Source organism: Accipiter gentilis, chromosome 16, assembly GCF_929443795.1.
Source record: "Accipiter gentilis chromosome 16, bAccGen1.1, whole genome shotgun sequence".
Lineage (NCBI taxonomy): Eukaryota > Metazoa > Chordata > Aves > Accipitriformes > Accipitridae > Astur > Astur gentilis.
Window position 1 is genome coordinate 11,967,754 of NC_064895.1, and position 24,160 is coordinate 11,991,913.

Below are 24,160 nucleotides of genomic sequence, written 5' to 3' on the forward strand. Positions count from 1 at the left end.
AAGTCTCAGCTGACTTACAAAGATCATTAGTAACCATGTCTTGTATGCAAGAACTGGATTCGGGCCATGCTGACACAAGACAATCAGTTTTCTATACTTGCAGGACGCTGTAATGAAATGCCTGATTTGATGAAGTTAGTGGCGTTATGATATTTTCATCATTGTGTAATAAAGCATCAGGAAACCTTCAAGCCTCTAATGTTATTGAATATCTTGGTGGTGGTAATACTAACAGCGTACAGTTTGCAACGTAAGGGAAGGCTAAGGGAAAGAGGAGGGAGAAAGACGGACAGTTTGGGCTTTTGGTTTAAGGTGAAGAATCATTTCCAAATGAATGTATTCTCCACCATCATTAAATGACTGGTAGAGTCAGGGTTTTGTATGCACCTGGAACCTCCTAGCATAATCATAATTAAGAAATAGTTGATGGAATAGGTAAATGTTTCCCATTTTTACTACAAAGCAAGGGTTGTTAGAGGGAAAGGTATGCTGGTTTTTTGCAGTTACCTATTTTTGGTGAATATTTAGTAATATTGCTGGATATTCTTTTAGAAACTGAAAGAACACAAGGTGATTTTCATAGGAATTAGTAATGTACTTTTATATGCATATACATTTGTAGCTCCGTAGTGGCTTTTATTTTAAAGTTATTATCCAAATTTACAACGAATTAATAAAAATGGAAAATTAAAACCAGTATTAACTGAAGTGTTGCTTTCCCAGAGTCCCAGTGACACTCAGCATATTTAATTCATTCCTGTGAATTCAGCGGGGCTTTGTGTAGAAATAAAACAAACAGCATTTCTATGTGCCTGCATTGTTTAGCTACTGTACAATTTCTTGTGACTGCTGATATTATTTATAACTAGGAGGTTTGTTTGTTTGTTTTCCATTTGGAAAAAAAATAGGCAATGAAACATTTGTTAAATTTATTTCTTTTTGAAACAATGGTACTAGAAAGATTTACATGGACATAACAAAACAAGGACATAAAGAGCTTTGTAAAGATCTCCATATAACCTTTTTTCTCTAAGTATATACAACCAATAGCAATATTATGTGGTTTGCTGCTTTGTTCAGTAATGAAGCTCTAATTTCCGTTTCCACTGTACAGCTGTTGCACTTCTCTCACTCGGATTTTGCCAGCGCAAGCCCAAGCTCAGGACAGCCAGCGAGAGAAGCCTGCCTGGAGGGAGAAGCCAGGGCAGCCCAGGAAGCCCGCATCCCCAGCTTTTCCAAGCTGAGCTCCACCAAAAGCGGGCAGAGGTAGCTCGGATGGGAACACAGCCAGGGCACCTGGCAGATGTGCTGACTCGATGCTCCAAGTAGTTCCTGCCCACGCCATAAACATCCACAGCTACCCAAGAAGGAGATTACCTTGCACAAAGGCAGCACGCACACCGCCGAGCTCATCGGCCTGGGCTTCGCACATCACACGCAACGCTTTCACAGCTCGCAGGCGAGAAAGCCTGGCTAACCCGCACCTCTGAGTTGTTCCCTGGTGGGCGACTCCTGGCTGATCTCATTATGGCCATGCCCTTGGGTGTCTTCAACTTTGGGATTAGGAAAAGACATGGGACTAGGTGGCATCGAGGGCAAGGCCCTTCTTAGCAAAACTTCTGCAGAATTTTGCAGAATCCTGCTCACTACGTGAGTCCTGCAAGTTAAAAATCTTTCAGATATATGCTGCGGGGCATATCAGAGCAGCTCTCTAACGGTATATACAAAGGGCAGCTGATCAGCAGATCCCAATCAGGCGAGCAGGTGGGACACGAGACTTGGCAAGTGTCTTTCCTGCAGGTCGTGTTGCTGCCTCCTTCAAGGCAGCAGAGCCAACGAACACACCCCGTGTCCATTTTATAGGTTCAAATGTTACTTGGTTGTAAGTGAGGGTGAGGCCAGCTGCAGCCCTCCACTGTTCTTTAGGAGGAAGGAAAAGGTAAATGATAAATCTGTGTGTCTGCATCTATTCAACTGTGAACATGCTTTGTATCTCTAATGGGCATATTGGTATGATGTCTAATGCATACATTCTGTTATGCATTTTTGTCATGTCCTTGCTAAATTTTCACATGCTGTAAGAAGCCTGCTGGACTAAATAGACTTCCCCCCTCCAAAAAAAAAAAAAAAAAAAAAAAAAAAAAAAGCAAATCCAATGCAATAACTATGATTATCATTCTAGACTTGGTAAAGAAAAGCTTTAAGCATATTGCATAAATTAAGTACATAATGTAACAAATCCTAAATGAGTCGTAAATAGTCTCCACCTAAACAGGTTAACTGGCACACATGTGAGTGTGAAATATTATACAGTGAAACCTGTGTGCCCTAAGAGACTACCCTAGGGTACTGACAAATACTTTACAACATCAAATTACCCATATTAAGCGAACTGGCTCTGCAATTTAACCAGAGATGGTCTATAATTGGTTCAAGATACAACACTTTTTCCTGAGACCTGCTAAAACACCATGGATTTCAGTGTCTATAGGCCAACAATATAAGTGTATAGTATTATGAATAAACTGTCACTTTGAATTGTTTTGAATTTTGTGGAAGATTTCATATTAATCAACATAAAACCTTTTAAAAAGAATTGTTTTCTTTTTAATTTCATGTAGCTGGCTACTGAATATTTAATTAAAATTAAGCTAAAATTAAATTATTGTGTTAAATTCACACATTGAATTTACACATTTCAAGTTTTCAGTACAAACAAGTAAACATTCCCTTTAAACAAGCTTAGAAACAGCCATTTCTGATATCAAATATATGCAATATAATCTCTTATGGGATTCCCTTCACTTTTTTTCAACTATAATTTTAGGACACTTTTAATAAGAGACACATCTCTTCTAAATTGTTCTCCTGCCCTAAAAAGTGATTTGGTAAAAATGGCACTGGGGGCTCTAGATTCATTATCACACTGATTTTCCTACCCAATGAGCTCAGTTTGCAAGTAAATTTCTAACTGCCAGCTGCACAAACTCAGCCTGAGTCCTGGATCCCTTCCATCTCATGCATCACCACCAGTAATAAATATCCTGTATGCCAGAATATGCCCTCCATGGCATCTGTGCAATCCCAGTGCCATCCGTGAATTTGCACAGGTGTTGCTGGGGGCAGACGTTCAAATCAATAGGGTTACACACAAGTGGCAGAGGAAATTATCTGCCAAACAGGACTACTAGTACTACAATGATCTGTGGGATGGAAGGGACCCCGCCTGACTTGCAGAGACGGGTTTTAGCCTCACAACCAGGAAGAAAAAAAGCGTTTTGTCTTGCAAACAAAAATTCTTGGAGGTTTGCAATGTACGTGGAACATCCCAACACTACTTTTTATGCTGCTTCTTAGAGCATAAAATGGTTTTGCAGTGTACGTGATGCCCAAAGAACACATTTGGAATTTTTTTTTGTAAGTTGTACTTTCCAATCAGGATGATATTATGAAAAATGGTCAGTGATACATCTTGGTGTCTTAAAACATCTCCTTGCACAAGATCAGTGCGTTGGGGCTGAGAGGAAATGGCCCATCCATATCGGGCCAGTGAGACAGCGCTGCCGTCCAACGATACCTTAGGGGAGGATGCTGGAGCAATAACACACTCCAGGATGCCAGACTTGGACACAGAACATAGCTGCAAGAATAAGGTTACTTTCTGCTCAATTTTTAACTCCTGGATTGTTTCAATCAACGTACACAATCTCTTTGTCTCAAGATCTCTTTGTTGATCATGTTTTTACAAACAGTGGTCAAACATCATTTCTGGAGCTACCTACGAGCAGTTCAAAGGCAGCTCTTTTGTCAGGTTTCTCTTAACGTGACCGGGAGTTGTACCTCGGCTGACGAATAAGTTGAATACTCAGCTCTGGCAGGAGGTGGGCTAGGAGGAGCTGCTCCTGCTCCCACTGACAGCTTCTCTGAGCTCCAGCTGGACCCCTCCAGCAGCAGCGTGCCGCACCGCCCGGAAAAGCGCTACACTCCGCGCTGGCCAGCCAGCAAACCACTCCCCGCGCTGCCCTCGCCACCGCTGTATCTGACGCACGTACTTTTGGCGAAAAAAAGATTTCCGCACACAAAATCAAGGTTAAGTATGTCTGGATACCTTTGTCTACATTTTGATTCAAATCAGACGTAAATTGAGTGTTTCTGGATTTTTACTAAACTAGTTTATCCTCTCAAATGATTACTCTACATCGGTTAAATGACTGCACTTCACCTCTCAATCCAAAATTCAGTTGTTACATGTGTCGGCTGCGGGCTCTTACGTACGTTCATTTTCAAAACAAAGGCTTTGTGGAAGCCAGTCTTACGCACTCTCAACTCCAAGGGCGTGCGGTAGCTGAAAAGACAGGAGAGGATGCTATTTTCCTAGCAATAAGGAAGTTGAATTTTTCATGTGAATTAGCAGCTTAAGATAAAAGCTCTAGGGAAGGATAGATTCACCGAATCTTAAAAAGCACAGCCAGTGTGCCTTTTCACTATTGTACCCTACACGAGGTAAGACCACAGCTTATTTTTGCCTTGTGAATGTGAGACTCAAGGAATTTATGTTTATTGCAGAAAAGACCCCTAGCAAATGTGTTTGTGATCTAACCTCAGGTGTGACCCCCTCCGTTCAGAATTCATCACATGTTTCCCATTAAGACAAAACTCTCTTGACACTGTAATTCTTTCTTCCTCCATTTTGAATCTACAGCTTGAGATTGAAACTACTTCCCACACCTTGCAGAAGGTGCGTAACTCCAGTTTTCCCACACGTTCCCCATGCAAAGTCATTTTGGGCTCTCCAGACAAAAATCTGCAGCACAATTCAGAACAGGCATGAAATAAATAACTGAAAGAACACTGCACTCATAGTACTATTTGTCTTCAGAGTTAGCACAGTAAAAATCTTGGCTTTCAGTTTACTTAAATCTAACACAGAGAGCAGGCACTGTAAGGAGCGGGAATATCCTCCGCTTTTTCTAAAACAGTTTCTTCAACAACTTTTTTTGCCCATATTTAACTCTTGTTTGGTAGTCAAAATCTTGCAAGAACAGCATGAGGTCAGTCTCTTAAAAAGATGGATCACTTCACCTTTTCAAGCACTGATGGGGACAGATGTAAGCACATAGGACCCCTTTCAGAGGGCCCGTGTTCCTGCATGAAGCTTTTTCTGCTGGCTAGCTCGAGGCCTTTGGAGGCATCTCGCCAGCTTCTTGATTCAGAGACTTCAGTGCTTTCGCTGGCATTATATGTTCACGCTACACGGTGCTCAGAATAACACATCCCATGCCCCTCCACCCCCCGCCAAACTAGAGCACTAGGAAGGAAGCCCAGTGTAGATGCAGACCCGCAAAAGCAGCCTCCATCCAAGGGGGTAAACTTTAAGCTTTCTAGTGAATCGCATTTCACCTGTTTTCTCCTACTTTCTGGGGTAGGCCAGCCTTCTATTGACCTAGATAATGGAAAGATGATTATTCATTTGAATTCCAAAAGAACGAGTAGTGGGCTGTTAGCTCTAACTGCTGCGCTGTAATAGGAATATACACGCACGCACACATACAATTACTGAACTGCTTTTAGAACGGTAAATTATTTCATTTTAACAGTAATATCTACTCATTCATGCACATGTCTTAATCAGATTTCCAAAATCCTCAGGATAATTTTTTCTTGAGCGTGGCTATTATTTATCAGTCTGTTCTCAGCTTCATTATCTTCCTAGCACTACCCTTCAAAATAAAACAAAAAACAATCAGAACATAACATTAACAAGCATGAGAAAACAGTAATGCTGTTTATATTTAAAATATCACTTTGAGGAAAAATTGAAATGCTGCCAAGACACTTCAGAAAATGAGATATACCAGAAAAAACATAGAAAAAATGGGATTTACAGAAGTTATTTGATGCCCGTAGTATTAATACGCTTCTTCGCAGAGACACACATGAAGGAGAAGAAACATCCCAGACAAAGTCTGTTGTAACGACGGCAGCTTCAATCTACACCAAAACTTTATTAAAAATTATCTCTCCTGATCCTAATGTGTTAAATGTCAGATTCTGTCACCCTGGTGGATGGAGTCCTAGTGACCATAATGTCTTATCAATATTGATTATATGGTTTCCATTGCAATTGACTGAAACTTTTCCAAAATAGTTCATAGCTGTTGGAAAATGATGATTCAACAAAATAACAGTATTTTATGAAAACTCATTGTTTTCTTTCATTTCACAGGAAATTGAGGAAACATTCAATTTTCATTTCATCACATTGAATTTTATGCAATTATATGACATAATGAAATCTCCCATAAAAGCTGAAACACCAACGGCAAATTAAAACATTTTGACGTGTTTAATTTTGCAACACCGCACCATTACTTCTATCTGGATTCAAAACGCATGTAAAAACCTCAGAATTTCTCACAGGAATTTTTTTTTTTTTTTTTTTGTAATCTGAATACTAGTATTTACAGAAAAATACTAACAAACAGGATTAACCGAGACACTTGGTATCCTGGTATCATTTTAGTAAGAGTCCCAGCAGCAGTAAAGCTGCCTTCCCTGGAGGCAGCCAGCCAGCTACATATCTCCGGAGACTCCTGCCCACGCCATCACTGTGAGAAATACACTCTCACCCTTCCTGAAACCCTTGCGACACAGGTGGCCCTACAGCGTGCCCGATCTGAGCGAGTCCTCATCCAGACGGAGCAGAAAGTGCCAAACTCACAGCCCTCTCGGAAGGAATGCCCTGCCCTGCCAACAGCCGTCCTCAGAGACACCACAGCCGGCCACAGCTGCGGCACGAACTTGGGCACTCCCAAAGGTACTGCACCCTTTCCTCGTGTGGTTTCTCTAAATTGTAACATCTCACGACAGGTTGAGAGCCCTGTCAGGCAAATTTTCCATTTTACCTCCTATTTTTCAAAGGATAAACATTATTATGGGGCTAAATTGTACCACCAGGTGCAATCACAAGGAGAGAGAGAGGCGGCAGCAAGCCTCAGAGGAAAAATCCCTCCTGGGGGCACTCATGGGGAGGCAGAGCAGTATTTCTGAAAATCCATCTTTACAATGAAGTAACTGAACCTTCTTAAGCTATGCCTTTTCCTTTCCCTCCACTCCGTACATCCAGCTGGGGTCAGGCAGGGGAAGCCACACGGTACTACGTATCTGCCTCTCGTCTACTTCAAACTTCTGACTCCTGACAAGCGCAGCTGAGACCTGGTATCCCTGATGCATCCATAAAGCTAGAAGAGGTGAGTGACTTTTTTGTTCCTGTAATAGTGCTAGTCACTCTGCAGCCCTATGATATCATAGTCACATCATCCAAACACAGCAATTTTGCTGTGGTCCGAGGAAAATGAGCCACTGTGCTAATCAGAGGATGATGTACCGCGGGACCTGCTGCCCCATTAGCACCAGTTCATAGGATGTGCTCTGACAGAGGAGAGGCTGTGCCAGGGCTCATCCCTCTCACTGTCATCACGTCTGCATCCAGCCAGCAACCATCACAAAACTTATTAAACTTTTGTCTTGCTAATAACTGTAAACGGTAGCTAGAAAAACACAAAGGGACCCACAGAACAGTATGCGAATTCATTTCCAGCACACGTTTTGCAAAGCAAAATGACCACAGATGAGCAGACCGTCGGCTGTGGATTTCATAAATTCTGCAATGAAAACAAACACGGGATTATCCGGAATAGCTGGATCCGCTACCGGCGTTCTCCAGTAATCACAACGCTGTTGAATAACCGGATGCTTTCTGGAAAACAAACAAAAAATCAGCACTGTTAGACGCTCTCTGTAAGTTTTCACCCCTTACTTAGGAGAAACCGCCTTTATCCTCTGCCTGCACCACGCGGGAAACGCCTCCAGGTGGGTGCGATGACCTCCCTTTTTTCGGCTCACCTCCCGCGGGCAGCCCGCGCCTTCCCGGGGAGCGAGGGGTGGTGGCAGGGGGACCTGCCCCCCGCGCCGGGCAGGCCGCCCGCCCTGGCCCGGCCCCGAGGAGCAGCGGGCAGCGCCGCTCGGCAGGCGGGGGCCGCCGCCGCACCGTCCGCAGCCGCGGGCAACCGGATCCCCCCCCCCCGCCCCCGCCCCGCCCCAGGAGCGTGCCAGGCCCTGCCCTGCGGCCCCGCAGCCCCGTCCGCTACCGACGAGCCACCGAGACGAGCCCGGGGGAGCGGGGGGGGCGGGGTGTGGGGGCAGGGAAGCGAGGCGCCTAGCGCCTTCCTCCGGGGGTTCACGGCCCCGGCGGGGCAGAGGGCCGCGGGCGGCCCCGCGCCGCCGACCACCGCGGCCGCGCGGCGGGAGGCGCTCTCCCCCGGCGAGGGCCGCGCCGCGCACCCGCGGCGGAGGCGCAGGGGCGGGCGGCGGAGCCCGGCGCGGCGGGAAGGCGGCGAGGACGGCACCGGCCGCCCGGCCCCGCGCCCGCCGGCGCGGCCGCCGCGGAGCGCCAGCGCCCCCTGCCGCCCCGAGCCGCGCGGGGCTCCGCCGCCGCCTGAGGGGAGCGGGCCACGGCGGGGCGGGGGGCGTGCGCCGCCGACCCTCTCCCCCTCGCCGCCTCGTACGGCTTCGCGCCCGGCGGCAGCCAGCGGGCGAGGCCAGCGGGCGAAGCCTCCCGTGGCGCCGCTACCGGGCGGACGGGCGGGCGGAGGGACGAGCCGGCGAGAGGCAGCGGCCGCGGCCGCCCCCTCCTCCCCTCCGCCGGCCGCCCCCCGCGCAGGGGGTGTGTGAGCGCGGGGCGGGGGAGAAGGGGGCGGGGGGGGGGGGGGGGGGGGGGGCAAGCTGATAAAAGCGGTGGGCGTGTCGGTGGGCGCGGCCCCGCGCCGCCATTGGCCGGCGGCGGGAGTGATGTCACCCATATGAACCGCTGATAACTAGTTGGGCGAGGAGCCGGGAGTTTTGCAGAAGGGGGAGCGCGCGCGGCGCGGCGGGGCAGGGCGGGCGGCGGCGGCGCGAGGCCGGGGCACGGGCAGAGCGCGGCGCCGAGCGCACCAGCCCAGCCGCGCCCCAGCCCGGCCCGGCCGCAGCGGGGCCGCCGGGGCTGCGGGCGGCAGCGAGCGCCCGCCCGCCGGTCGGTCGGTCGCCCCGCGGGGGGCTGTGCCTCGCAGCGCGGCGGAGAGAGCTCGGCTCGGCTCGCAGCAGGGGCAAGGTGCGGCGGCGGCGGCGGTGGGAGGGGGCGGCGGCGGCGGCGGAGCGGCTTTGTTGGCTCGGAGGGGAGCGGCGCGGCGGGAAGAGCGGCGCCTCGGCGAGAGCCCACCATGGTGCAGCAAGCGGAAAGTACGGAGGCGGAGAGCAACCTGCCCCGGGAAGCGATGGACACCGAAGAGGGCGAGTTCATGGCTTGCAGCCCGGTCGCGTTGGACGAGAGCGATCCGGACTGGTGCAAAACGGCGTCGGGGCACATAAAGAGGCCGATGAACGCGTTCATGGTGTGGTCTAAGATCGAGAGGAGAAAAATCATGGAGCAGTCGCCGGACATGCACAACGCGGAGATCTCCAAGCGCCTGGGCAAGCGGTGGAAAATGCTGAAGGACAGCGAGAAGATCCCTTTCATCCGGGAGGCGGAGAGGCTGCGGCTCAAGCACATGGCCGACTACCCCGACTACAAATACCGGCCCAGGAAAAAGCCCAAAATGGACCCGTCGGCCAAGCCCAGCGCCAGCCAAAGTCCCGAGAAAAACGCACCCGCCGGCAGCGGCGGCAGCAAGAGCGCCAAGAGCTCCAGCAAGAAGTGCAGCAAGCTGAAAGCCTCCTCCGCCTCCTCGCCCCCCAAGCCGGGAGCCAAAGCCGCCCACCACGGGGACTACGCGGGGGACGAGTACGTCTTCGGCACCCTGAAAGTGAGCAGCAAGACGGTCAAGTGCGTCTTCATGGACGACGAGGAGGAGGAGGACGACGACGAGGACGAGCTGCAGCTGCGGATCAAGCAGGAGGCGGAGGAGGAGGAGGAGGACGAGGAGCCGGGGCCGCAGCAGCTGCGGCGGTACAACGTGGCCAAAGTGCCGGCCAGCCCCACCTTGAGCTCCTCGGCGGAGTCCACCGAGGGGGCGAGCCTCTACGAGGAGGTGCGGGGCGGCTCCGCGGCGGCGGGCGGCGGCAGCAGACTCTACTACAGCTTCAAGAACATCACCAAGCAGGGCCCGCCGCCGCCGCAGCAGCAGCCGCCCGGCCTCTCGCCGGCCTCCTCCCGCTCCATCTCCACCTCGTCGGCCGGCAGCGAGGAGGCGGACGACCTGCTCTTCGACCTCAGCCTCAACTTCTCCCAGCACGGCCACGCCGCCGCCGAGCTGGGGGCGGGCGCCGCCGCCGGCAACCTCTCCCTCTCGCTGGTGGACAAGGACCTGGACTCCTTCAGCGAGGGCAGCCTCGGCTCCCACTTCGAGTTCCCCGACTACTGCACCCCGGAGCTGAGCGAGATGATCGCGGGCGACTGGCTGGAGGCGAACTTCTCCGACCTGGTCTTCACGTACTGAGCGGGGCCGGCGGCGGCGGCGAGGGCGGGCGGCGAGGCAGCGGCGGAGCTGGAGCTGGAGCTGGAGCGGCGCGACGCCGGTGATGCTGATGATGATGATGATGCTGATGATGATGCTGATGATGATTAAAAAAAAAGTCTTGTTTTCTTTTAAAAAAAAAAAATCTCGCAGTTAGTTCCGAGCCCGGGAGTTGTGATTTTATTTTATTTTTTTTAAATTTTTGTGTTTTTTTTTTAATTTTTATTGCATTTGGTGATCACAACAACAACAGCAAAGGCAAATGGGACTGGGGGAAAAAAATGATACAGAAGGCGCTGTTTGAAGCTTGTCGGTCTCCGATTGAAGTCTGGAAGATGGTCTGCAAAGAAGTCTTTTGGCAGCACAACTGTTACTCAAGGGGGTTTGTGGATTTTTTTTTTTCTTTTCCCGTGAGAGATCTTAAAGAACTGTTCTGATTATTTTTTTTTTTTTTTTTTTTTTCCGAAAGGGACCATTGCAACTTTTTTTGGAGGGAGAAAACTGATGTCTTCTATGCATCCGATTCTTAACAAAGCTGCAGGGAGCTTGAAAAAATGCAGACTGTACAAACGCTTACAAATAACTGAACTGACTTAAGATCAGAGTTTACTTTTCAGATCAAATTGTTTATGGTTTTACAAATGTGATTTCTACTTGCCAACTTTTTTTTTTGTAACTTGTTCCCTTATACCTCCTTGATTGAATACCAGACAGCCTAGACCTCAGTACAAAAAGGTATTGAAACATTTTTGATACATAACAGACCTCAGTCTTTTTTAAAAATTAATATATTTTCAGGCGTATTTTTGTACAGTGAAAAGGGAACATTCTTGCTGTGTTTTTTCAGTAAGACTTTTCAGGCACTTCTTCCCTTTTATTTTCTTTTTTTTCTCTGTTTTTAGCATGCAAGTTTGTTGGTACGTTACGTCCTGGTTTTAAAAGGATTAAAATTTTAAAAAAATAATCCTTGCATCTAAAGGCCTTGTGGTTTTAAAAAAAAAAAAGAAACAAACACTTTTTTTGTACAGCTATAGTTCAGATTTGTTCAATATTTGTAGGTAAAGATTTATTGAAAATGGTGATATAGACCTCAGAGCTGTTATCTTAGTTTAAAAGATTGTATATGTACTGTACTATAGTAGGACTTTATGTATCTCATACGCTGTGATATGTGGATGGGGCCCCAGATGGAAGGTATGAAACTGGATTCTCGATTTTAGCAAAAAAAAAAAAAAAAAAAAAAGAAAAAAGGCACATAGTTAAAAAAGTTTCTCATGTTGTGCAATATAATCTAAAGTACAGACCATCTGCATATTTTGTAGCAAATGATGGCAAAAGCAGACTTGTGCACTGTCAACATCATAGCCTGTTTTTTTTTTTTTTTTTAAATGCTGAAAGTCTGTATCTTGACAATTTTAATAAATCAGCTGGAACTGATAGAAACTCGTATCGCTATTAGTGTCTGTAGAAGTAACGCTGGAGATGCCATGTTGTCACCCCTCGCCTGCGGAGGAGCGGTAGCTGTAGGCTGTTGTGCGTGCCCGTAGCTAGAGGGGAAGGAGAGTGAGGGCTGCTGCTTTTCTTTTCCTGGCTTTTTTTCCCACCTCCCGTCGCCCTTTCTCCCCACCGATTTCGCTCCGCGGGGCGGCGGCGGGGGTCGCCGTCAGGCGGGGCCGGGAGGCAGCAGGTCGGCTCGCCCCGGCGATTTTCGGCTCTCCCGCCTTTCCCCCTCCCCGCCCCGCTCCAGCCGGCGGCGACCGAGCCCAGGTCCCCGGGGGCGGCCCCGCCGGCCCCCCGCATCCCACTGCGCGGAAGGCGGGCTGCGGGCGGGGGCGCGGCGGGGCCGGGTGCCCGCTCCCACCGCCGCCGCCGCGGGGGCCGGGGCTCGCCCCCGCCTCCGCTTCCCCCCCGCTCCTCTCCCCGCTGCTCTTTTTTCTCTCTTTTTCTTTTTTTTCTTTTTTTTTTTTTTTTCCCCTCCCCCTCTCCCTGTTTTTGATGGCTAGCCTGGGCGAGACTCGAGGCGGAGATGCTGGGAGCAGCGGTGCTGCATCTCCTCTGCCCCAGGGCAGCGCCCGGCCCGGCCCGGCCCGGCCCGGCGGGAGAGCCGCCCCGGGCGGGGGCGTGGGAAGGAAGGGGGGGTACGAGCTTCTGCTGGAGGTGAGCAGACTTTGTCAGTGTGCTTTTTTTTTTTTTTTTTTTTTTTTTACCGTAGGAGCCATCAGATTTCAGTTGCGCGCTCTGAAAGAACTGCTGATGGCAATAAACAGACTCACAAGGTAGAAGTTTGCTTCTCGAAAAGTTTACTTTTTATCTGATAGGCATTGGTAATTTTTTTTTTTTTTTTTTTTCTCCACTAAGTAATGATCCAGCTGTTTACAGGGACAATTCACTGTGCTGGTATTTTGGTGGCAACCACTGCTACAGGCTTTCAGACTTGCTGAAATGAAAATCCTGCATACACATTTGTAAGGCATAATAAAACATAACATTAAAACCTGCATGCATGTTATGTTTAATCAAAGACAACTCTTAGGCATTTAAGTGGTGAGATATCTTACTTTAGGTTAGTTAAACTGGTAGTAAAATGATTAATATAATCTGATCTCTTTCTAATAATAATAATAATAATAAAACACTCATGATTCTAAATAAAAGTTGTTTGGCCTAAATCTTTGCTATCAGAAAAGAGATATAGCATATCTGGGAACTCAAATTTATGTCTTGCATTGTGATAATTCTTTATGAGAAACTGTGTTTTAAAACAAACTTAATTACGAAATACAAGATATCCTTGGCAATGGATAGTCCTCAATAAAACAGAGTTTCTTGAATTTTCAGTTTTTGGTCTCAAATGATTAGTGTGTTCTCCATGTAATAACTTAGAAATCAGATTGCAAACAAATGACATTTATCTCTTCTAAGGCAAAAGAGTGAAAGAAAGTAGATACACTGAAGTGCTCTAGCCTAGCTATTCACTATCCTGCTATCGAAAATCCGTTCTTGGCTAGGGTGATGGAGTAAGTTGATCAGGTTCTAAGTCTTAAAACTGAGCCAAAATTCTCTTAGTAATTCTTCAAGCTATCATGAGAGTATGGGGACTTGTACTTCCAGTCCCTTCCTTCTGATAAGCATCCTTGTTTATTAAAGTGATAATAGGCAGTGTCATTAAACATTTGTGCTTTACAGATGTTCAATGAGTTATGAACGATTATGGTCAAATATAGGCTGCATTTAGTTTGCATTGTAATAAGGTCTGTGTCTCAGCCTACAAAAGTCTCGGCTTGCGTATATTTTTGGAAGCTGTTTTTAAAATTACCATTTAAAATATTAGTCGAGGATAACTGATTGAAAGGATCCGAGTATAGAGCAGGCAGGCATATTTTAAAAGAGCAACAGGTCTGCTTTAGTCAAAGAATATAATACCCACTCAGAAGTATACCTTTTCTTTCTTCTAGATGGGAATTATACAATACTATATCAGAGGAATATTTTGAGTGAGGGTATATGGTGCAGGGAAACAACTTTTTGTCCAGACAGTTGAATTTCTTTTATTTCAGAGTTTATTGTTGCATATTGCTCAAGGGAAAATTAGGTAGTGTTCTATTTAAGCCGCTACATTGTTAGGGCTGAAGTTTGATGCTGTTGAATGCCTAAACTCCTGCTGATCTCAGAGTAAAAAAACGATCTTCTAATCATGAAAAATAGCATCTGCTAAGCTACTCTCGTATTTTTTTGCTTTGGTCATATCTACTAATATTCATACCTTCCGTTTCTCTTTCCTTTTGTTTTTTTTTAGTGTACATAGGAATCCTTGTTGACCTGCTAGAGCAGTCCTGTTGCAGGCTTAGTATCTCCCGTGGCCTTTTTTTCCACACTCTTTGCATTTATCTCCATACAATACTACTCTAAGTGTAATGGGACTCAGTGACAGAAGGGAGAAAAATGAGCTTTTTTTATGTGGAAAGACAATTTACTTGCTAACACTGAGAATGTCAACTCAATGTAAAACCTCATCAAACATGCTGATTCTTTTCAATTTTAAAGTGAACGTTTTTGTAAACTTACCATTTTTACCCTTTTGTTGTTTTTATTATGTTTTCCCTCTCTTCCTTTTAAAAGAACCACAACTGAAATATTTTCTTCCTTTAAGTGCAGTCTTTCACAAATGTGGTAGAAAGGCTCATTCCAAGCATCCTTTAAGTGCTACATGCTCTTTAGCATTCACTGTCATTCAGATGAAACTTCTTCAAGTCTACTGAATGTGATTTGCATGTGTGCAGTCTGATCCTTCTTCGCTCATGCCTGTTTGAGGAAAGTGCAACTCTGTTGTTACACCAAGGTAAAACTGGTGTGGGGTCAAAGTCAGGGCCATATAATTTTTAGGTGTTTGAGATTCAACACAGTTCATTAAGTTCCAGTTCCTTTTTACATCTTCACAATTGTTACCTAGAAAGGCCTTAAACCTGCACTGGGTAAAAACCCCCAAAATTCTCATTGAGCTTAATGGGAGTTTTCGCCTCAAGGGCTGCTGGCAGGATAGGTGTCTTAGTTCCTCCTAACCTTCATTTGTAAGCACGGCCAGGAAAAAAACAACCAACAAAAACTTAATACAATGAGTTGCCTTACATTTCCCCTACTATATAGTTGTATTTCTTTGATTTATTTCCTTTCCCCTCACCCACATCGAAGGCTGTGATTGTTTTTGTTTTGTCTTAATTTTTTTGCACACTACCTATACCAATTAACTGCCTAATTAGTTTTATCTTCTCTACATGGATGCAGTGAATTTGTAAGAGAATTTCACAAGCAAGTAGTTTTTTAGTGAGTTTAAAGTAAATAGAGTTTTAAAGACCTATTTTTATATTCAATATAAAGCACAAATGTGCAGAAAGTGTAGAATGACTTACAAAAAGGGAAACAAAAGTTCGTAATATTTCATGTATAAAAGTAATACCTTCTTTGGGTTGAGATTCTCTTAGAAAACCCAATACTTATGCCAGTGCAAAGATAGAAATATTTTAAAAACTCTTAGAAAATTGTGATTGACAGCAATTTCAAAGGAATGACTTCTGTAGATACAAGGAAACCCCTAAAGCAATATGGATTAGAAGGGGTGAATGGTTTTCAATGATGAACAACAACCTGGAAGTGTGAGAATGGAGGTTTCAATCCTTATTAATTAATCAAATTTCTTCTTTTGTGGTTAGCTACAACATCTGGATTTTCTGTGAAGTGCAATCTTGCAGGATGAAAAAGCGCAAGCACGCCAAAATTCTAAGACTTACGAATGCTCAGAAGCAGGTTTGATTTAGAATTATATGTTATTAATTAGGGCTTTAGGTTTTGGTAATTCCCACCTCCCAGAAAATCAAGACATCAATTCACCCTTTGAAGAAATTTGATCAAATAATAATGATTAATCCAGGAACTCCCATTGTCACAATTTGTTTTTGTTTCCATCGTCCTGCTTATCTCCAAAACCGACTTGCCTCAACTCCTGGTGAAGCCAGGGAGAAGAGTTATATGCCATTGTTAGTTCATTTACAATTTGTATCTGGTTTTGCTCTTGTACATATGTTGGCGTTTTGGAGTCTTTACATAAATGCTGTGATACTTTTTTTTCTTCTTTCCTTTTTTTTTTTTAATTTCTTTTTTTTTTTTTTTTTTTTTTTTGGTGGGCTGTTTTAAAATGGAGGCCTGTTTTCCAGTGTGGGACTTTTGATGGTTACAACATTTCAATGATGTTGCATGATGGCCACAGGTGGGGGAAATTGAATGTTTTAGAGCAGTTTTTCAAGCATGACACTTTTAAAATATGTAATTTCAAAGACTTTTCAAGGCCACATGAAATTAGTTTTCATAGCCACTCCAGGTCTTGGGGGGAAAAGCTGAAAAGTACTTTTGTTTAGAAGTCTGAGTGATGGTGGGGGGGAAACCTTTTCTTGAGGTTTTTGCATGCCAGTGCACGGCCTATTGCTGTGAGAGAAGGAAGATGGTAAGGCTGCTTGAGGCAATGCACTGGAGGACAAAGTGTTTTCTAGCACTAGGAAAAGAAAATGCATGGCAAAGTTTTGTCTTCTAGTAGACTATATAGCATGCAGAGTTTAGTATGTGTCAAAACAGTGTATGACATTGCTGTATCAAAGTTGTAAAATTAAGCATTATTTATTGAAAACTATGTATTTTTTTTGTAAAAACCTGATCACCTAGAGGATTAATATCAGTGACTTGTGCTAGTGCTACAAACTTAACCAGCTTCTTTACTACAGTACTTGATATGCAGTGTTAATGCTCAGGGTTGAAACCAGTCCACTCCAATGTCTTTTTTCGCAAGAGTTTTTAAGTAAAGGAACAACATAATGCAATTGTTCAAAAGACTCTAATAAAATTGTGTGATCAATCTTCCTATGTGTTTTTATGTGGATTTTTTTTTTTTTTCCCAGTGTTGCATTTGGTACATGCAGTTCAGCTATTATAGTGAATCCACACTTCATTCTGTGGGCACCCAAAGCTTAAAGTCAATGGGAATGTTAATGTCTTTCAAAAAAACCCTCACAGGTAGTTATGGTCAAGGTAGGATGTACAGAGGGTAAGTGCTGTTCTGGGCACGCCTGAGAGACTCTGAAACAGAGAATAAGCCAATTAACTTCCTTTTTTTTTTTTTTTTTCTGGTTAATACTCTGGATAAAACAATAAAGTATTTTATGATAAACATTTTAGATATTGCTTTAAAGTTGACCATGAAAGAATGAAATAAGATGGATTACATGCCAGCAAACCCCATTTCTCTCTGTATCTTTTTCTACAGACAATTTACCATCTAAATGTATTTTGGCATAGAAAAAAATCATTCTGTATTAAGATTCTAGTTATGAAAATGTTTTTATGAGAACCCTGTAATCAATTCTTGGAACTATAAAAAGGTGTTTTTAATGTGTTTATGTGGTGAAAGTTTGTTGTATATTAAATATTGTTTTATAGAAATGATGGAGTTATATTGTTACAAATTCGAAATTTGTAATTAACACAAGCCATCTATTGCTGAAATTAACCTTCTAGACCTCCTGCCAGTAGGCATATTCCCATATTCCAAAAAGTGTACAAGGCACATCTCTCTCTTGCTTGTATTTAATGTCTCTACTTTTGCAAGTTCACATAGGGATGAAAATATCAACTGATAACACCCTCCTTCCCACCGGGGATTCCTAATATCCAGGAAATAATAGAAAAATTCTAATCAACTTCTGCTGTAGCCGACACAAGCCTTTAGACATGGGCAAGAGTCAATTCACCAAATAAAAGGTTCCAGGTAATTTTGTATGACTCTTCAGCACAGGTCTTCCCATTGTTCCTGTTCTTTCCTTTTCCCAACAGAGTTAGCTGAATAGCTCCTTTCTCCAAAAAAACACTTCTTGGATGATAAATAATGATTTCTGTTTAACTTATCAAACCTACTGAGGACACTGAAAGCAATCTCTATAATTTCAAAAGTCTGTTGTAGTAGTATTTTTTGTGTGAATGGAGATGTGTAACTGATGTGAAGTAAGGGTTTGAATGTGACATGTCATAGTAAAAATAGGAAGTTTAAGCTGGTCATTGTAAATCAGTGAAATAAAATCTTTATATACAGCCACCATACCACTATCCTTTCTGTACATATCAAAAAAGTTTCAGAAAACATTTTTAAGGTACTTTAGAACGTTTTGAAACAATGCGCTGAGAATATTCCATGGTGATTTGTTGTTTTGTTGTTTGTTGTTTTGGATTTTTTTTAATTCCCATAGACTTTGTTTATTCAAGTCCCATTGTATATAACCAAAGACGAACTAGAAATCTTGTAGAACAGACTAAGGTCATCTCCATACTATCTCAAATGACTCTAGCTGAAGTCTTCTGTTTAGTTCTTCCTGAGTGAGAATTGTCATTACCACGTTGGAAAGTTGAGTTTCAGTTCTGCTACTTCAGAACTTACTATCTGCTACATCAGATCTTACTATTGCCAGAGGGAAATTCTGCATGACACATTGGGAATATTTCCTATCCAGTATTTGGAAGTGGTTTTGGATTGGTAAACAACAAGTTATCACATCTTAAAACTACCATTGTGAAGGTGTTGTGTGGCCTGGGTGTTGGCTCATTTTCATATGAAAGAAAGGGTAGAAGCACGGCGTTTGAGGAACGAAGAAAAACATTAGCATTTCAGTTTTCATTAGTATGTTCCCAACTTTGAATGTTAGGTCTAACCCTAGAAGAAATGCATGAAAACATGGAGCATAGGTAACATAGATCCACACAGATATCCAAACACAATTGCATCATTACGGAGTTAACACAAGCACATATGTATACAGTTGTGTTTCCATTAAAACGCTTGCTGGACAGACCACTCTAAATGGCTGGAATGTAGTGTCCATTAAAATCTATAGTTTAAGGTCCTGAGAACTTTGGAAGATTTTCATCCGTTGGACTTATAGTTTTAAGATGATCTTTTCAGAGCCTATTAAAATTTTGGTAGAATAGTAAAAAAAAACCAAAAAAACCCCAAACCAACCCCAAAAAGCCACACAAATATCCCCAGCTCTAGAAATGACAATTGACACCATAGTCAGAGCAAAAGGATCTTGGCCCTTTCCCTTGAAATCTGACGTTTACATTTATTGGCATTACCCTGACACCTACATAAGCTAAAGTGTCTACGATAGATCACTTTTTCTACAACTCTGTAAATTCAGTTAAAAGATTATGATTATCTTCAACCAAAATTGACTCATTTATATACTTGAAAATACAAGTCTTGCTTTCTCAAATTGTAATGTTAACAAATACTGAATGGTACATAGGGAATGAGGCAGGATTCATCTGCACGCAAGCACAAGGCAGTCCAAGAAATGCAGAGCAAAAAAGAAAATCTAGATCTCAGTTATAATTGTTCCATTAAGTTTCATATTAACGTGGCATTTTGGCATTTCATATGCATAACTAGGGTTTTTTTTTTTCTCTAAGACACCAAATATGCATCAAGTTAAAACTCTGCAATAAATTTATGTGTGTTCTTTTCAAGTCAGTACTATTAACTAAGATCTTCCATTTTATGTCTGATTGTTTGTAAAGTAGCTTACACTTGCACCTAGCCTTTACTTGATGAGACTTCATTTGTCTGCATAATCTTATTGTAATAATATTCCCTAAATTTCTGCAAAGCCTGCCTTTCATTCACCTAATTTCATTCACCTTGTTCATTGAGTTTCAGCGCTCATACTCTTTAGAGAACAGAACCAAACTGCTCCCCTGACAGTAGCACTGCTGTGCATTCACTTTCATTCTCTTTTCAAGGGTAGAAAAAGGGTAGAATACTACTGAGAACTGCCCACCTTCCACCCATTTATGTCCTTGGAAACATCTACTACTATCTCTTTTCTAGGCTATGGCTGTCCATAGCCCAAGACTGGCTTTGCTTTCCTCAGTTACGTGTGGTCATTCATCAGCAGTGGGATATCAAAGTCAATAGTTCTGCAGGCAGAAAGATTCATCTGAAGTCAGCTATATTTATGAAAACCACCTACTTAAACTGTTAAAAAACTATCCATCCTGATGTTGCCTGAAGTTGATGTGAATTGCTCCACAAACAGAACAATGGGGTATTAGTGTCTATAAAAGGGGAAATAACAGCAAAAATACCCTCCCCCCACAGATAACTGCCTGTTTGAAATGTGAATCCTGATGTAGCCATGATGACCTGAGACATCTTCAGCCCCCCAAAGGAGCTTTTGTGACTACACATTTTTGCATATTTTCACTATATTAGTCATTCAAATGTAAAATATTGGATTTTTCCACAAACGTATTTTGCATTTGGAAGACAAGCAAAGATATATATGAAGTAACATACAAATGGAAAGTATTTACAATAATACTAAGGACATTTGAGAAGACTATGGCAATAGATTTTCAAAAATACCTATCTCTGCTTTCCCTATGTCAATTTCTTGCACACGTTCTCCCTCCAGCCTTTTCCTGAGCATGTATTTTAGATGTAAATGGACAGATATAAATACTGATGTATATCACAGTCTTTCATGCACAAATACAATTAAACAAACATTAAGGAACAAACATAAAGAACAATGTAGGAAAACCTACATTTGCAACTTTATTCAAATCCTTTTCAATAAATATACTGACATGAGAACATGTGTACCAAGTGACACAGTATCTAGAAGTTAGGTACCTGGTATCAGCTGGCCATCCACGATAGATTTCTGAACTCAGCATTCATGCTGGGTGAGGAGCTGCTTACAGCTTGACTGTAAAAATGGGATGAGTTTGGCGTCTCCGACACCTGGCTCAGAATTTCACATTAGACATCTCTGTCCACGAAAGACCTCAAGTGAGTTCATAGTTTTATTCTGATGACAGATAACAAACTCTTTACACTGATATGGTATCCTGTAGGTAGAGCACGTGCACAGGAAACAGAAAGCACAGGGAAGAGATAGAAAGCACATCTAGGCTAAGAAATTAAAAGAGAGTCAGCACATAGTCCAGGCACTGGAACTCAGCTGTCTGTGTTGTTAAATTGTCAGAAAAAAACCCTGACACAGTTTTGGCTGGTGAATGCTAGCACTCTTCCAAAAAATCACTGGAACAATTTGGAAATTAGCATGGGCCAAAGATCATTCCCAATAGGCAGTTTGGATTCAGCCACTCTGTTTTGGAAAGTAAGAGAGTTTAATAGCATAGATGTGGCCAGATCATGCCAGCTGGCCTCAGGTCCAGGGAACAGACCCTGGTTTAATTTACTAGCATAGATGTAGCTACAGGTTATAAACCCTACTTCTGCAGGACTTTGACCATAAAGCCCCCATAATTTTGGAGGATACCTTAGCCTTAATCTGTGGAATAGTCTCAGAGAGAAGCTGTCACCCCTGTCTATGACTGGAATGCAAAAGTCATGAGGCCAAAGGCAAAGCAAAAAGCAATCTGTCCTAAAACCTTTTCTGCTGTATTACTGATCCATACTGCCTCTCGTTGCATACAGTGTCAGTTCTACAACTGTTGCACTCCTGTTAGCCTGGGGGCTCTTCTTTATCAGGGGCACCACAGAAGGAGACTGTGGATACAATTTGTTTAAAAACGGGGAATTTCTTACAGAATTTGGGTTGAAGGGAGTGCTCCAGCTCATAAAGATGATAACAATTTACACTGCAGTGCCTTCACTCCCAAGAATCCAAAAGCACTTTACAAATACTGTTGGCCAATTTTGTTCTCCCCTTGTAGTCAAAACACCTACTGAAATCAATTGTAGAATCACTTCTGTTGAATCTCCTCCAACTGCAGAGCTGAGTGAGAATTTTATATGTTGAACAGCTGTAGAACTGGAGCCTTGAAATTGCTATTTAAATTATACATAAGAATCATAGAGTGTATGTTCTTCTAGCACTCTCACAGTTAGTTTAGACAATATTTTCATAAACTGCACTCTTAGGAAAAGAAATCAATCCATCTGGACTAGATAAGAGGGAATCATTAAGTATTTTTCCTGCTTAAATATTAACATAATTTAGTAAAATTGATTCAGTGTCCTGAGAAGGGAATGCTCCCTTGATCAGCACATCAGTGTTATGGTCTAACCTCAGTGATTACTGAATCATAGAAAGTCGCTTCTTCAAACATGAATGATTTTTTTCTTTTTTTTTCCTTTTTAATGCTAAGGATAAGAGGTGAAGCTAAAGCTTGAAAAGCATAAAGGAAGGACACAAGTTGCATACTCATTTGGGTTATACTAGTGTTGAAGCAAAATGGTACATCTGCAGTGCAACAGTTCTCGTGCTTTTTCTGATGTTCAATGGTTTCTCACTCCATGCATGTTCCACTGGTGTTAATGGTGTTATTCACAGAGTAAATGCCATCTAAGTTTGAACTTAGACACAGGCACTCCTGTGGATAGCAGGAAAAACAGAGTAGAGTAGGCTTGACTTGGGAAAAAGGGAAGAAAACCAACGAAGTTAAAAGAGAAAGGCAAGACAGAAAGCTTGCCTGAAAAGAGTTGCCACTGGGCTCTATACTTGCTGGGTTTTAGCACATATATGAAAAGGCCGCCTCAACAGGATAATATCCAAAGTGCCCTGAACACTGGGGAGCTGCCTCTGCTGCTGGGTGCATCAGGATCAGTCCTAGTTAAATGATGTTTCTGAGAACTGAACGTGCCCAGGGCACCAGCCAGCAAGATGTGCTGTGGCTGCCCGGTGTCATCGCCGGCTTCATATGGGGCAACTCCAGTCTCCACCAGTCTCTCATGGTGAGAGACTTGACCCCAAAGGGAGGACATGAAGTGGAAATTAAAACCTGGATTTACAAAGGATGAGGGTGGGGTTATGCAATCCTACATCCATGCTGGCATTCGCAGACAACTCCTCTCCTAAACTACTGGAGGTGCTTGGAGGGCTGTGTGTCCACACTGCACTCACAGAGAATAAGATCTTGAGCTGAGGGATATTCCTCCCGCCTGAGACCAGCCTTTTCCTTATTCGCCATTTCAAGAGAAAACTTAGTTATGAAAACTGATTAAAAATAAGTATGACGTGGTTTTTTGGATGCATCTCGATACAGCTCTGTTTGATTCCCTGTGATCAGTTAACCAGCAAAAAGTTAGAGCAGCAGCAGATTTCTCCCATTGTATCCTAGAGTAAAGAATTCAATTAATGTGAAAATACCTTTCTCCAGTCATGCCCAGAAAGTCACTTTGTGTGATATTGGAGACAGTATTTCTTCAATAATGACCTGATATTGAATGAAGATTCCCACTAGCATAGGATTAGTAGGCTTAACCATTAGCAAGTTTCACAAAATGCTAATAAAATATTTATTTGGCTATTACTTTTCTTGACCTATTAGTTGAGTTCACTAATGGATTCAGGCTTCCCAGACAGAAACGTATACATTTATCTGAAGCTTAGCTAGCTATTTTCCTCTGTGATGATACACGCATTTTTCTGTCACATATATTATTACTTTATAAAATTGGAAGTGTATATGTTAATATATAAATAATGTTATGAATTTTTAAGAAGTAAAACACTAATCAATTTTAACTCAAATATTTTCAGGTACAGGTGATTTAAAAGAGATATTCACCAGTTGGTCCAACAATGATTTGTTTAGGATATTGTATTAAAATCAGAAACTACTTACCGTATACTTTATATTAGGATACTGTCTAGTCAAATCCGCATCACTGAATAATTCTGTGATTTTTGTTCTCTGCTTTAAATTCTCCTCTAAGAACCTTTTAATGCATCTTGAGTCTGAGAGTCTCCTCTCTGTGAAAATCACTCTTATACATATTAATGTCATTTTTGCATGTAAGAGAACTGGCATGTTGGAGGTGATATATATCAAAAAGTATTTTTGAGACAAGATTCCCAGAATTCAAAATCCTTGTCCTTTGTGGGAAACATAAAGCAGCTACTTGAGGTGCCACATATAAATATATTATTATAAAAGTTATTTTCAATTTAATTTATATGAACTGTGGTTTAAAGCAGGCACTTACTTGCAGCTATACGTAATGCCTTGTATTTTACAGCTGCAGGAAAAAAAAAAATTAAAAGCTTGAGTCCATTGTAAGTTTTGACAAGCCTTGAAACAGAGGGAGTATCTGGTAGGGA

The 24,160-nt window shown here is 43.2% G+C and overlaps 1 protein-coding gene across 1 annotated transcript; it reads left to right on the top strand.

The window, feature by feature from the left end:
* The first annotated feature begins 9,212 nt into the window (after positions 1-9,212).
* Positions 9,213-11,969, top strand: SOX11 (SRY-box transcription factor 11). The gene has a single exon (XM_049819261.1). The coding sequence runs from the start codon at positions 9,261-9,263 to the stop codon at positions 10,473-10,475; it is 1,215 nt and encodes a 404-aa protein (XP_049675218.1). The 5' UTR covers positions 9,213-9,260; the 3' UTR covers positions 10,476-11,969.
* The last annotated feature ends 12,191 nt before the right edge of the window (positions 11,970-24,160 follow it).

Coding starts and splice junctions, on each gene's coding strand:
- SOX11 (XM_049819261.1), top strand. CDS start 9,261: ATGGTGCAGCAAGCGGAAAGTACGGAGGCGGAGAGCAACCTGCCCCGG.